The sequence below is a fragment of the Arvicola amphibius genome, chromosome 4 (assembly GCF_903992535.2).
Source record: "Arvicola amphibius chromosome 4, mArvAmp1.2, whole genome shotgun sequence".
Classification (NCBI taxonomy): Eukaryota; Metazoa; Chordata; class Mammalia; order Rodentia; family Cricetidae; genus Arvicola; species Arvicola amphibius.
In genome coordinates, this window is record NC_052050.1 from 89,995,281 (window position 1) to 90,008,592 (window position 13,312).

The window sequence follows — 13,312 nt, forward strand, 5'->3', positions numbered from 1 at the left end:
CCTTTGAATCTAGGGCATACGAAGCTCCCTCCAGGCTCCATGGGGCCATGGAGAAAATCAGCTGTGGGCCTCTCCTTCCATGTTACAGCTGTCCTCCCCAAGGATGCCTCCTGCTTGGGTCATGTGCCACCACTCCCCAGCCATCCTGTTTCCAGAGAGCCTTCGCATAGAGGCTGTGATACTGGAGAGTTCTCAGATTCTCCGTTCCTTATCCTCCAGAAATCCATCTTGACCTCCGAGGCACTTGCTCTGGCCAGCAGATACTTGTCTTTTCCATCCATCCACTTGTTCAGAGCCGGTCTCCCACTGGAAGGAAGTTTCCGGAGACAAGCGTAAGATTTATAGTGATCTCCTCAATTGTGCTTTCTTTCACTTCTGGTCAGGGCCTGACACCCGATTGGCCTCCAGCCACTTTTCAAGCAAACCACCACTGAATCTTGCACTTCATCTTAACCTTTAACAAGGGGCTTAAGGAAAGTGACAGGCTTCCCGGGAACCCTGTTCAGGACCCTGCTTTGGCATGGTCTGTCCCCTCTCGTCTGCAATTTTCTAGGCTGTGTTCAAGGCTCTAGGCTCTCTCTGGTCCCTCTCCTGGGTGGCTAGGTCCTTAATTGCTCTTTGAGGACCTTAATTATGAGCCACAGTCACCCACTGGTAAGTAGGGGCATTAAAATAGAATAAATGTTTTCCTTTTCTTGAAAAGTTCACATATACAAGATGAGGTGCTGCTGGGCCCAGGGGACTGCCCCGCCTGGACCTGCATACAGAGGACATAGCTCTTGCCTGTCATCACCTTCTTCCAGCTTGTGCCCTTCCCAGGCCCAGGTGTGAGACCCTCCCAAAGTTCCAGAACCACACATGGAAAACTCAACTTCTCTGCAGCCCACCCTGCCAGGGGCCCATCCAGGTCTGGGGTTGCTATGTAGTTCTGGCCCTCCAAAGAGGCTAGCTGCCCCAGGGCAGAGAGAAGGAGGCTTGCTCTTTGTCTTGGACAGGAGAGATCATACCCAATAACGGCCTGAAGTAAAGGTGAAAGAGCCCTTGTCGGTTGAAATTTGAGTGGTTATACACCTAGGAGCTGGAATTTTATGACCCTGGCGTAGTAATTGTGAAAAAGCAAAAATCCCTGCAAACCTTCAGTGGAAGAGGGGGTGCGGCCCCCCTGCTCATGCCTTCTTGAGATAAGGGTCTTACAATCCCAGAGTATGGAGGGATTCAGCGATATGATCAGGCTATACCCTCTGGGCGCCCGCGGGTGCTGGGAGGCGCCATTCGGTTTGCACTTCTTCACCAGGTCCTTCCGTGCGCCCCAGTCCCCACGAGAGAGGGGGAGGGGGATGGGCACTGGCAAGTTTGAGGAAACTGGATGGAGTGTCGGGGAGCTGCATACCGGAGCACCTGGACTGCCCCAGGACAATCGGTGTTACATCGCGCATCGCGCCCCACGTCGCCCACGCACCCCAGGACACTGGCGCCCCGGCACACCCAAGACACACGCGGTGGGGGAAGGGCACGCGCCTGGCTGACATGGTCACGGCGTGCCTCCCACGCCTGCTGAGCCCCGCCCCCTAGCCGACCCTAGCAGCAAAGGGAAGGGGCGGCGCGCGAGGAAAGGAGGGGGTCCCCGCCGGCTCCGCGCCCCCGCAGTGGGGGCGGGGAAGGACGTTGGCGCCGCTTCCCCCGCCCCTCGCCCGAGCATCTCTACGAGCGCCCCCTGCTGCCGTGCTCTCCCGCGAGACGGTATGGGGCGGGAGGAGAGGTCGGGAAGGGGGGCGCGGACCGGGTTCGCCCAGTCCTGGACTTGGGGCAGGCGGGATACGGACACCGAAAAAGAACGAAAGAGGGGGTATCGTGGGATAGCGTGCGTCTTGGGTTGGGGCGGGCCGAGCTGATGACCCTCCACCCACCCTCGGTCCCTATCCTGGTCCCTGCGGGTCGCCCCTGGCCCGCCCGGCCGCGCTGGCCCCGCCCCATGGGCCGCCCCCGCCGCCCCGCCCCCCCGCCACTGCTCACTCCGAAGTTTCCTGCGCTGTGCGAGGACAGGCTCCAGGGCTCGCTCGCTCCCTCTCCGGCTCGGCCGCGCCCCCGGCCCGTGCCCGCGGTCCGCGCCCGCCCCGCCGTGCATTTAGCGGTTTTCCGCATCGGGACACCGTTGCTGCTGCTGGGCGAGCCGGAGCCAGAGTCTCCGCGAGAGCTGGTGCCTGGTGGGCCGGGGGCGCGGGCCGAGGCGGCGGTACTGGCCCAGCTCCGGGCTCTGGGCTGGGTCCCCAGTGACAGCGCCACCCGGGCGATGCCCGCGGGGACGCCGCTGGCCACCGGAGCGAGGTGAGACGCGGCGGGTACGCGCGCTTACTGCGCGCCTGGGACCCTTTGAACTTGAGCTCTGTAGGTGCAGAGCCCCTCAGGTTCCCGCAGCCCTTCGCCTGGGCCTTGGGGGTGGGGCTGCCAGCCTTTGCCGGCGGGAGGGGGCGGGGGGCGCATTTGTCTCTAATAAGGAGAGACAAAGACATCCCGGCGGCCGCGGCTGTTCCCGCAGCTCCGCTCCGCCCGAGGCGGGGCGGGGGCGTCGTTCCTGGGCCAGGGTCACCGCCTGCCCTCTCTCCGCAGGTGCTGCCCTCTGCCACCATGACCGAGGGCACGCTGGCCGCGGACGAGGTCCGGGTTCCCCTGGGCGCTTCGCCTCCGGTTCCTGCAGCGCCGGCGAGGGCTTCCCCAGCGAGCCCTGGGGCGCCGGGGCGCGAGGAGCAGCGAGGATCCGGGTCCGGCGTGTTGGCTCCCGAGAGCCCAGCGACCGAGTGTGGTGCGGACCTGGGCGCCGACGAGGAACAGCCCGTCCCATACCCGGCACTGGCGGCCACGGTCTTCTTCTGCCTTGGGCAAACCACGCGGCCGCGCAGCTGGTGCCTCCGACTGGTTTGTAACCCATATCCTTACAGGGTTGGCGGGGCGCTGGGGACTGGGGTGTGGGACTTCCCCTGCGTACGCTTGTGAATCCCGGCTTCTGGTATCCGGCGCGGGTAGAGTAGGGGTGTGAGGGCAGTGGTTGGGGTACGCCTCGGAACTCGCCAGTGGAATCTGGGTTCAGAGGCATATTGGAACGGGAGAGTATGGGCTGAAGCAGCGGGGATGCCGCCTGCTCGGGAGGGAAAAAAAGGTAGTTATTAACTCCTGGCGTCTTACGTGGTGCGGGGAGGAGGGAATACCCGCCTGTTCAGCTTTCCAAACGAACACCTGAGCCTGTGTGAAGACCCTCGCTGGAGGCTGGGAGGGGAGAAAGTTTTCCACCTGCTCTGAGGGCGCTGCGTGCCGGGCAGGGTTGGTCCCTAGTTCTTTTCCCCCCCGAAGAGACAGCGATGTTGGTTGAGAACTCACTCTTCCAGGCTGAAGTCCGTTCAGGGGCTGATTTAAGTCTTGCGCGGCTGGGGGTGGGGGGCGCAGGGAGGCAGCTAGCTTTGAACCCGACCCCCCTTTTCACAGTTTCCTGGCTAGAGAGGACAGGATTGTGCCTTTTTTTTTTCCTCTTGGCCCCAAGGGCACACACGGACTTTCAGAGAAGCTTCCAAAACAGGGTTGGGTCAGTACTGGAGGCATTTCTGGGGTGGAAAAAGAGGCTTCTGGCCCCCAGAAAGTGGCCTTTGGGGACTGCCCTGGAGGTCTCTGAGGAGGACCTGAAATCATGCTTTGTATTGCCTACCCCACCCCCAATCCCAGCAACTCCTCGGAGCTGGTCACTAGGGTAGGCTGGCTGGGCGGTAGGTGCTCCTGCTTCCTTCCTGGGCTGGTTGGGTGGAGGGCCAAGGGGAGTTGACACAGGCCCATAAACACTCTTCAGCAGAGTCGGAGACAGAGGCAAAATGAGCAATGTGTGTATATGTTTCTCTACCTTGTGTGTTTAACTGTATAAATATTAAATACAAAAGAGAAATCTGTACCAAAAAAAGTAATAAAGCCCGTGTTTCTTTTAACTCCAATCCAAACACTGGGTGAGTCAGATTTCTCTCTGCTTATAAAAGAGGATGGTGGTCCCGGGGCTGTGGCTGTGGCCTACTCTGAGCCATCTTGGGCTCCGGTGCCTGCCGCCTTTGTCCTGTGCAGTTGACTGTGGTGCCGGTGGTGGGCATTCTCTGGGTTGACTGGCCCTCTGTGCAGAAAAAGGGTGACCTTGTGTATCAGCTGTCTGTTTGTCCCCTCTGCAGGATCTAAACTGGAGGTGCCAGGGCCACTTGACTTAGGTGGAGAGGTGGTGTGGCCAGGGGTGGTGGTAGGCCACTAGAGAGTGCTACTGTGGACCCTGGGGAAGGGGACAAAGGGCAGCCCTGTGTTTATGCCTCAGTTTTCTTGTTTGCAAGGCTGTACAAGCTAGGGTGAGACTGGTGTGGACCTAGACTTATTCTATCCGTCAGGACCTGGCTACATAGTAGTCTGAGGCAGACCCTGGTTCTCCAGGCTGCTGTGTGTCCCCCGGGGAGTTCTCACGAGGTTGTTTGTGTTGCTGTGTGCACGGAAGGTGGGGATGGGATGGCTCATGGAGGTAGAGTGAGCTCTCAAGGACTGTGGAGCTGGCAGTGCTGCCTGGCCTGAGCCGACTTTGAACCTGAAGTGGAAGATGCCCTTGTCGTCTTAGGAGAGACTCAGGTGTTACCAGCCCTGGAAGAGAGGGCAGGAAGATGAGGAACGCTCTCAGCTGGGGAAGAGAATGCCAGGCTGTCCCTGCAGGTGATGCCACCAAGGGGAGAGAGGTGGGTCTTATTCCTCCTACCCTCAAGTACATCCCTGTCGTGGAGCTGCCGGCCGTTTCCAGTAACCCCGACACACCCACCATCTTCTTGCTGTGTTTACCTCCAGACACATCTCGGTTCTCCTGCTCCAGAAACCTAGGGGTGAATTCTGGGTATCCCCAAGCTAGGGAAATACCCTACAAAGAGCTGGTTTCTGGGCTTATTTGGCCTGGTCAGCACTCTGCATCTGTCATTGGAGTGGGTTCATTAGCGCTCTGGTCTCATGGAATGGGTCTGACCCCCAGCAGATGCCAGGCTCTGGAGTAGGGGTGTGAACCTAGGCCTCAAGGAGATCTAAAATAAGCTGCACGCCTGGACAGGCGGGGGATCAGCTTACTGGGGAAGCCCATGTGGGCTGAGGCTTTCTAAGCTCTTTGAGGCTCTTTACATTCCTATGAGTTGGGAGGGGGTGGCTTTGTATGAAGCAGGGGAACCATGGATGATTGGCATGGCCTGGGTTTTACAAGCGACTGTGTGGTGCTCTGTGACTTGAGGGTGTTTCCTGGGCTTCAGTTCTCCCCTGCAGGTAGACATAGTGTGTCTTTCTCAGAGGGTAAAGTCCAAATGGGGGGAAATCAGCTTTGCTCAGGTGAGAAGCAGCCGCTGCCTCCCTGCTGATGCCTGCCTGCCATAACTGGACTTCTGTTGGCTCCTGGAACATAGGGAAGTACCTTCTCCCAGTCCCGGACCTTTCTGGAACTCTCACACGGCTAGCCATGGTACCAATGTACACATGGTCCTGGTTCTGTGTGGATGGTATCTCCCATCCCTGTGGCAAAGGAGCCTCCAAGGACAGCCTTTGTCTTTATTGATTTAGTTTGCTCTTTAAAAATACAATCGGGCTGGAACTTTTGGGGAGAGCGCTGTTTCTCCTACACAGGCTTATTTATAGAGGAAGGTGGGCGGGACCCGTGTGTTGTAGCCTGCTCCGCTGGGTTATGTTCTGCCCTGGCTCCCCCACCCCACCCCAGTCTCCTGACCCAGAACTGCCTGCAGTGCAGCTGCCTGTCCCAGCAAGGGAGGGTGGGGCCTCCCGGGGGGGTAGGAAGCTCCGGAGTGGGCACCCGGCTGTCTGTGTCATCAAGGGAAGTGAGCTATGGATGTTTAGAATCTAGGAGGAACCTGGGTGTTCAGAAGTGAGAGTCATTAGGAGCCCCACCCCCCTTAACCTCTCCTTCCCCACAACAGGCACCAAACCCTCTAGTCACCAACAAAGAATGAAGGACATAGCAAGGTCACACAGGTGAAGAGGGGCTGCTTGGGCCCATCCTGGAAGCTCATACATTTGTTGTGTCCCTGGCTAGACAAGCCTAAGTCCTTATGACATTTTTTTTTAAAAAGGGATACTTTGAGATGCCCAAGGGCACACTGCTTCAGGGTGGCTGCCAGTACCTGGCTCACCCTGGCATGCATGTCCCCAGTGGGAACTCACAGGGTGCTGGTTTTGAAGGGCCAGTCCTTTGTCCTTGCCCTGGATCCTGTGTTTGAGAATGATCGGCCCATCTCTGTTGTTTCAGGTCGTCCAAGAGCTGGCTCTCAGGAAAACTGAACTGTCGTGATTGCTGGGGGGAGGGTGCGTGGTGGTCAGTGGGCCTCTAGGGACTCCTGGGCCTGAATTCTGAGCCAGGATATTAAATTAAGTAGCATAGGCTTCTGTGACCTTGGCTAGCCTGACCTGTCTGAGGAACATTGTGGTTTCTTGGGGGTCCTTTAAGGGTTCTTGAATCTTAGGTAGGAGTCATTGCTCCCTCCCTAGCCAGTCTGTCCATAACCTGGTACCTTGCTGGGTCTTTCTCCTACTGTTAACTGTCCGTGTCTGCCTCTATGGACTCTGGAGACTCTGACTGGCCTGGTTGAACAACCGCTGTTTCCTTTAATGTCCACCACTCTCACCCAGTTAGGACTGTGGGATGTGGACCAGAGGAAAACTGATTTCCTGTGTCTTGTCCACCTAGAGAAGCTGGTCCAGCGTTCCAGGAGTCAGCCTCCCCTAAGGTCCCAGAGAGGAGCATGCAGTGTGTGCAGGTTGTTGTTGGGAGAAGAGTTGCAGGACATACACTCCACACCTTTGAAGCTGCTAGCTAACATCCAGCAAGTGGGAATCTGGAGCATGTGCTGATTCATGGCCGTGTCTGGGTGAAGGCATACCATGGCTCCGGGGCTCATTTGGGACCCGGGAGGCATCATTCCTGAGAGCTGCAGCTGGAAGGGAGATCTTGGAAAGGGCCATCAGGTGGATGTCTCCCAAACTCCTGTTGTGGAGTCATTCATACCCTCATCAAGGAGGTGGCAGGTTCACATACCTGTATGATGTCACCTTTCTTGTCTCATCCCACCATGAAATGGGCATGATGCCAGTGAGGCCGAGCATGTCCTGCTGAAGGCCTGTAGAGTACACATAAGGCTTCAGTGCCCACAAGGAAGGAGTGGGGGTAGGTGGCTTATTCTAGATAGGTTCTGCTCTGGCAGGGACTGTGCCTCCCAGACCTGCTTGTGTGGCTCAGGAATGGCTGTGCTACCTTAGTGGGGTTTGAATTTGTTGGCGCTGTCAAGACCACTTTACAGTGTCCCAGTGGACTGACAGTCTTGCTTTCCTAATGGAGGCATCACCTTCCTAACCAACGCGTTTTCCATCTGCAGACTGCAACCAGGGTTGTTGGCTCCTTTTACCAGGCCTTACTCAGCTTGTTCCTAATCCTGACCACCTCTGGGCATGACCAAACCTAGTGCTTCTTTCCGATAGTCTTAGCACCTCAAGGGGACACAAGAGCTGGGCCACCGGTTACATGGGGACCATGGCAGGCTCTGCCACCCTTGTCCATGAGCACTTTCCCTGATGAATCCTTGAAACCTCTGTGTCGTAAGCAATTATAAGGGAAAGGCCTCCTAATACCTGTGGCAAAGGTCTCCCCAGAACCCATCCAGAATCCAGCTGTCCTTATGCCTGTGGCAGGTGGGGCCCTTTAGAGGGTACCGAGTCCAGACTAAAGGCTGCTAGTACCAGGACTAGGAATGTGGTGGCTACTTGGTGACCACTGAGTCTTTGTGAGAGGAGGCCAGTAGCAGGACCAGACTGGCCAACAAGTGCCATGGTTCTGTCCTTGGGTGAGTGAAGGGGAACATGGTGGAAAGGGTTCTGGATCCCCAGAGCCTGCTGTTAGAAGGGTGCGGTGTGAGGTGAGGTGGAGAATTGGGATATCAAAGGGGCGGCTAGGCCAGCCTTGAGACCCGGGAATCTAGTGTGTTCCTCGGTAATAGGTCAGTGTTGGATCCCAGCTTGGTGGGAAATCGAGGTAAGCCTGGAATGTAAGGGCACTGCAGGGCAAAGAATGCAGGACAGAGGATGAGATGTGGGCGCTGGTGCCCTCATACTTTGGAGACTTGGCCTGGATAGCATGCTTAGCCACCCCAGCTCCAGGCTGGTAGAGTAAGCCACTAACGCAGGCTGTGGGTGTCTCTGTGGTCTGCAGGAGAGCATGCAGGGTGGTCCGGGAGCTCTCTTTGCTTCCTCATATGCAGTGGGCCTGGCTCCCAGAACTGCTGGCAGACGCCCCATTCAGGGTCAGGATGTGGAAGAATGCGGGGGATGGGGTGGCCTGTCAAACGGATGAATACAGAGCGGTGGCCTGTGGCCAAGTCCAATCCTCGGTCTTGAGCAGTCAAGGTCAGGCGCGCAAATCCGTTACCTTTGTTTATGCAGATGTCGGCCCTGGTGCTGAGCTGAGCCTGCTGGGGAAGGGGCAGCAGCGTTCAGGACCTGACTCAGAATGTTCCTTCCCCACCTTGCGGGCCGTTAACCTTCTCTCTTCTTGTAGGGAGTCAGTCCTGGCCTAACTCGGAGCACCCTTAACAAATGCTGGCCCAGGTTACATTTCCAAACCTGAGATTAAAGGGTGGCTCCAACTCTGGGCAGAAACAAGGTGTGGTATGGTTCATATACCTTGTGTTGTGGTGTAGGGCTGTATCCTTGATCAGAGATAGGAAACAAAGGCCCAGATAGGATGAAGTCCAGGGGGCCAGGGATGAGGAATAAAGCAACCTACTGACTCTTAGCCCCATCCCCAGCTCAGGAGAGTTGGCACAAGGTCTGGTCACCATTATCAAGAGTGCTGTGCCTGCCTGGAATGATCTAGACTTGCTGCTGAAGCCACTCACCATTTTCTCAGGAAGAGACTTGAGCCTCTGCTGCCACGTGGTTGCCAGGGCTGGCATCTCTGGCTTCTCAAATCCCTCTAGGCACTGTGGCTGGCAGGAGGAAGACGTGAGCCACAGGTTGACAGGGAGATTGGGGTCTTGGCAGCAGGGGCAGATACCACTTGTTACCTATGAATATGCCGAATTAGGTGCTGGATTGGGGAATGCTGTCTCTATAAATACTCTTAACTGATTCCAGCACTAGGGCGTGTGAGCCTTGGATAGAGAAGCCCTGGACAGTCAGCCCCTCCTGGCCCAGCACAGGCTGGTCTTGGCTAAAGGGGGATATCAGGGGTCCCAGAGGACTCCTTTTTCACACATAGGCTACCTAAGCCTTTGGCAAAGTTGGAAACTGGACTTGGAAGCCTCCCTTATGTTCCAAAAGTTAGGGGCTGACTTAAGATTGGAGCAGTTCCTCCGACTGCCCAGGCTCTGAAGGGATCCATCAGGCTTGATGCTAGCACACCTATTCCTGCACCCAGACCCACCACCTCCTGATAAGAGACCCGTGGGCAACACCTCAGCCCTACCTGGTCCAGCCAGATTCCTTCACCCTTTGCTGTTTGCGTCCCTTAGTACTTCTGTGTTTTTTCCATGAGGGAAGTAACCATGGCACAAAAATGGGTTCCTTGTATGTGAACATTAGGTAAAGAGTCAGTGTTTTATTAGCATGATGCCAACATGAAGCCTCAGCCTCTTAGCTGGCCAGACCCTCAGCAGACAGTAGGGAGAGGGCCTGCTTAGGGTGGAGGAACAGGCCAATCCTGGGACCACAGTCTCTGCTTGACTGTGTTTAAATGGATGAATGCTGCAGCCTGCCATGGCCTGACCCTGGCAGCACACAGGATGTTCCTGGCAGGCACAGTGATTGGCTCGGTTGCCCTGTCCTCTTCCTCTGGACTGTGTTAGTGCTGTCCCCTCCCCAGGCCAGGCTCCAGGTTGGTGCTGCTGGGACAGTGACCTGAGGAAGGGGCTGTAAGGGCCTAAGAGCTGATTGCCATGGCCACCCCACTTTGTTCTGGGCCTTCTCTTTACCTGTCTCTTCCTGGCAGAGCCCCTAGTATTGGGTGGGGGTTACCTCTGGGCATTTCACTGGCACGAAGCTAAAGGAGGTTCCCTGACTCTCCAAGGGGACAGTAGCCTTTACAATTGGGGGAGCTGGAATTTCTTGGGTCCCTGTAGCTGCAGGAAGGTTAGCAACCCAGTTGCCCCTGATGCCTGTGGATAGAGTAGCTGGGCAGGTGCAATGGCTGGATGTGGTGCAGGGTGGGAGGCTGTTCGCCAGGTTTATTGGACACAGGGCAGTGCAGCAGGTATTTAGTAGTGACTCTGGCTGGTGGGCACAGGCTCCGTCCTCTGGGACCACTCCTAGCCGCAGTGCTAAGCAGCACCGGGCTCCCTGGGCCCTGATGTGTTGGCCATTACTGTTGTGTACAGCATCAGACATAGTGACAGAAGGGATGGATGGGTCAGTGGGTTTTCAGGAAAGTAGTAGAACCTTCGATGGGGCACCAAAATTGCATTGTTTCTGTGGACAGATCACTGTTTGGGCCTTGGTTTTATTCCCTGTGGCCCTATGGCGCCCAGCTGAGTAGCAAGGGAGACTATATACATAATGTTTCAGTTGCTGTGCCGGGTTGAGCATTATCCCCTTCATAGTCTGTGGCCAGTGGAATGTGAAGCCACCCCTATCTGGCACTGGGGTATTTCCAGAAGTAACTAGCTGAGCTGAAGGTAGGTTGGGGGTCTCTGGACAGGCTGTGTGACAACTGTGAGAGAGACTGGAGCCGTGTGGCCACAGGCATACAATACAAGGGCTGTCACTGACACCGGGAGGTCTAGAAGGCCAGCACTGCTTCCCCAGAGCCTTGGAGACAGGCATTTCCTATTGAGGCCTGGACTGGGGACTTTTGGCCCATATTGAGCAGGAGTAAGTTTCTGTTGTTTGAGGCCACTGGCCTGTGGTGCTTTTTACAGAGCCATAGAACTCTAGCCCAGCTGGTGGCACGCTTGCCCACGTGGCTGTGAGTGTGCCCTTCTATGCATGCACGCCTGAATGAACCTTTCCCAGACAGCATGGCCCGCCCCTGGAGGGAGATGAGCAGTTCTGCCTGGCTAGGGCAGCAGGCTGTGATGTGCTAACTGGAGGTGGCCGCTTGGGATAAATCAAATGCTCGGGGTCAGGCTCTCAAGACAAGGGGTGGGCCACCGAGGGAGAGGAGAAAATTAGCCATGAAATTGGTCATTCTGACCGCCTGGTTTGCCAGGTGGACCATGCATGAGGCTTTCTGTTCTGGTCAGAGGCCCCTCCCAGAGGCTACAGCAGGTGTCTGGTGTGTTTGTGGGGAGATCCCCAGGCAGCTCTGAGCCACTCCCATCCAGCCCAGGGGCTTTGTGAAAGCTGCCCTTGCAGGTCAGCCCACAATGGGAGTCTTGGGTATAAAAACAGAGAGCACCACTCTGCCCACAAGGGAGCCTGCTGAGGCCCCCCTTGGATTCCTCAACCCTCTCTCCATCTTGGTGGTCTCTGTCAGGAACTTTTCTACTGCTTCTGAGCAGAGCCATGGAAACAGATGAACCCATTTGTCTGTGAAAGCTAGTGTTCAGGTTCCCAGAAATGTGGCCCCTAAGATCTTGGATGTTAGCCGCCTCTAGCTTTTGCATCTGTCCCCAGAGGAACAGGACCATTTCCCTCTTGGTGTCCATGGAGAGGAGTATTGCCCACAGATGGCCAGGGAGGAGACTGCTCTCATCTGAAGCTGCACCCTGCTCCAAGAGTACTGGGAAGTACATTATGGACCATTATGTTTCTCCCGGTGCCTCCAGGAGACACCCAGGCCCTGCTCTATTAAGGCAGACCCCTGGATAGGTCATTGATCAAGCTAGGGGGGCGTGGGGTGGCTATGAGCGTGGATGACTGCAGGGAGCAGCTGTGGCCTGCGAGTGAGACCCTTGGATACTTGTGATTATTCTGTGGGAGTGTGGTCCTTTGGGCACCTCAAGACTTCTGTGTCCTTGGGGTTCATGTCCAACCTCTCTGTTCTGTGTTTCAAGCAGGAGAGGTAGCCTGTAAGTTAAGGGTCTACACCCCCGTTTAGAAAAGTCGCGGCCCCATCTTCAATGTGGAATGGCCCAGGTGTGCATCCGAAGGTGATGGAGAGCCTGGGATTGGAGGAGTATAAGAGTGTCTATTCTTCAGCAGGACCTTCCTGCTGTCTTCCCAGGCTAAGAATTTTAGTCCTGGGATGCATTATGAGTGTCATGTGCGGAGCAGTCTGACCCAACACAGAAACAATGACCCTGCCCAGATGCCCGACCACTGATCTCAGGAAGGTACAGAGGGGCACGCGGGCCGTGGGGACCACACGGAAGTGTCCCTATCATGTCTCTTTGTCTTTGGCAGCAGACACCAGTCCAGCCTCTGGCCGACGGCTGGTGAGTCAGCCTGCATTAGTGCCTCATTAGAATGGACAGGCTCTTCCCGGGCTGCTGAGGGAAGCCCAGTGTCTCCTGCCCTTGCCCTGGATGTGCCTAAGGCTGGCTGAGGCCTCCACTGTGACTGTTAGCGTGTGCTGCATCCCCTCTCACATCCCACACCACGGACCCCGCAAGACTCAGGGTGCCCGCCCACAGGACACTTCCCATAAGACATTTTCCTCCAGTCCTGGAGTGGCGGCAGCCTCGGTCTCTGCTGTATGACTGTAGTGACTTGATGGACCTGCAGGTATCCTGAAACTGTCACCAGCAGTGCCAGGTCTTCAGGTCCTCCCACACTGTCACTGTCACTCAGCAGCTTCCGCACTGATGTGGACATGAGGGGCCAAGTTGGTTCCTTGTCCCATGGCGCAGAGGCCATGTGGCCATTTTCCAGGCCCTTCATAGGAGGGGTGCTGGAGTGGGTGCAGGCATGCCTAGCTTCTCCAGCGCTGTTTGTGGGTGATTACAGGTCAGCTCTGGGGCTGGGCCTTGCTGCCGGAGGAAACTCTGGGGTGCCCTGTGAAATTAGTATTCCACCAAAAGATGAAAATGAAACTATCCAGAAAGTAACCAAAACATAAAATAAAGGTGGTTTTTATTTGAAATCCAGGTTTCAGGTTTGGGGATTTTTATATTTTATGTATGAGGTCAGAGGACAACGTTTAGGAGTCGGTTCTCTCCTTGGGTCACATAGGTCTTGGAGATCAAATTCTGTCTGTCATCAGGCTTAGGGGCATACTGTTATCTTCAGGACCACTCAGGCTTTTTGTTTTGAGACAGAATCTCTTGTGGCCCAGCTGGCCTTGACTACATGCAGCTGAGTTTTCCCTGCCTCCATCTCCTAGCGCTGGGATCATAGGTCT

At 56.3% G+C, this 13,312-nt stretch overlaps 1 protein-coding gene across 3 annotated transcripts in view; it reads left to right on the forward strand.

The window, feature by feature from the left end:
- Nucleotides 1–2,625: 2,625 nt before the first annotated feature.
- The window catches only part of Cacna1h (calcium voltage-gated channel subunit alpha1 H), a 57,122-nt gene continuing 46,435 nt past the window's right edge, over nt 2,626–13,312 (forward strand). For all 3 annotated transcript variants that reach the window (XM_038325792.1, XM_038325791.1, XM_038325793.1), the window contains exon 1: nt 2,626–2,924. In XM_038325792.1, the coding sequence (XP_038181720.1) occupies nt 2,626–2,924 (299 nt within the window). The remainder of the gene's footprint in view (nt 2,925–13,312) is intronic.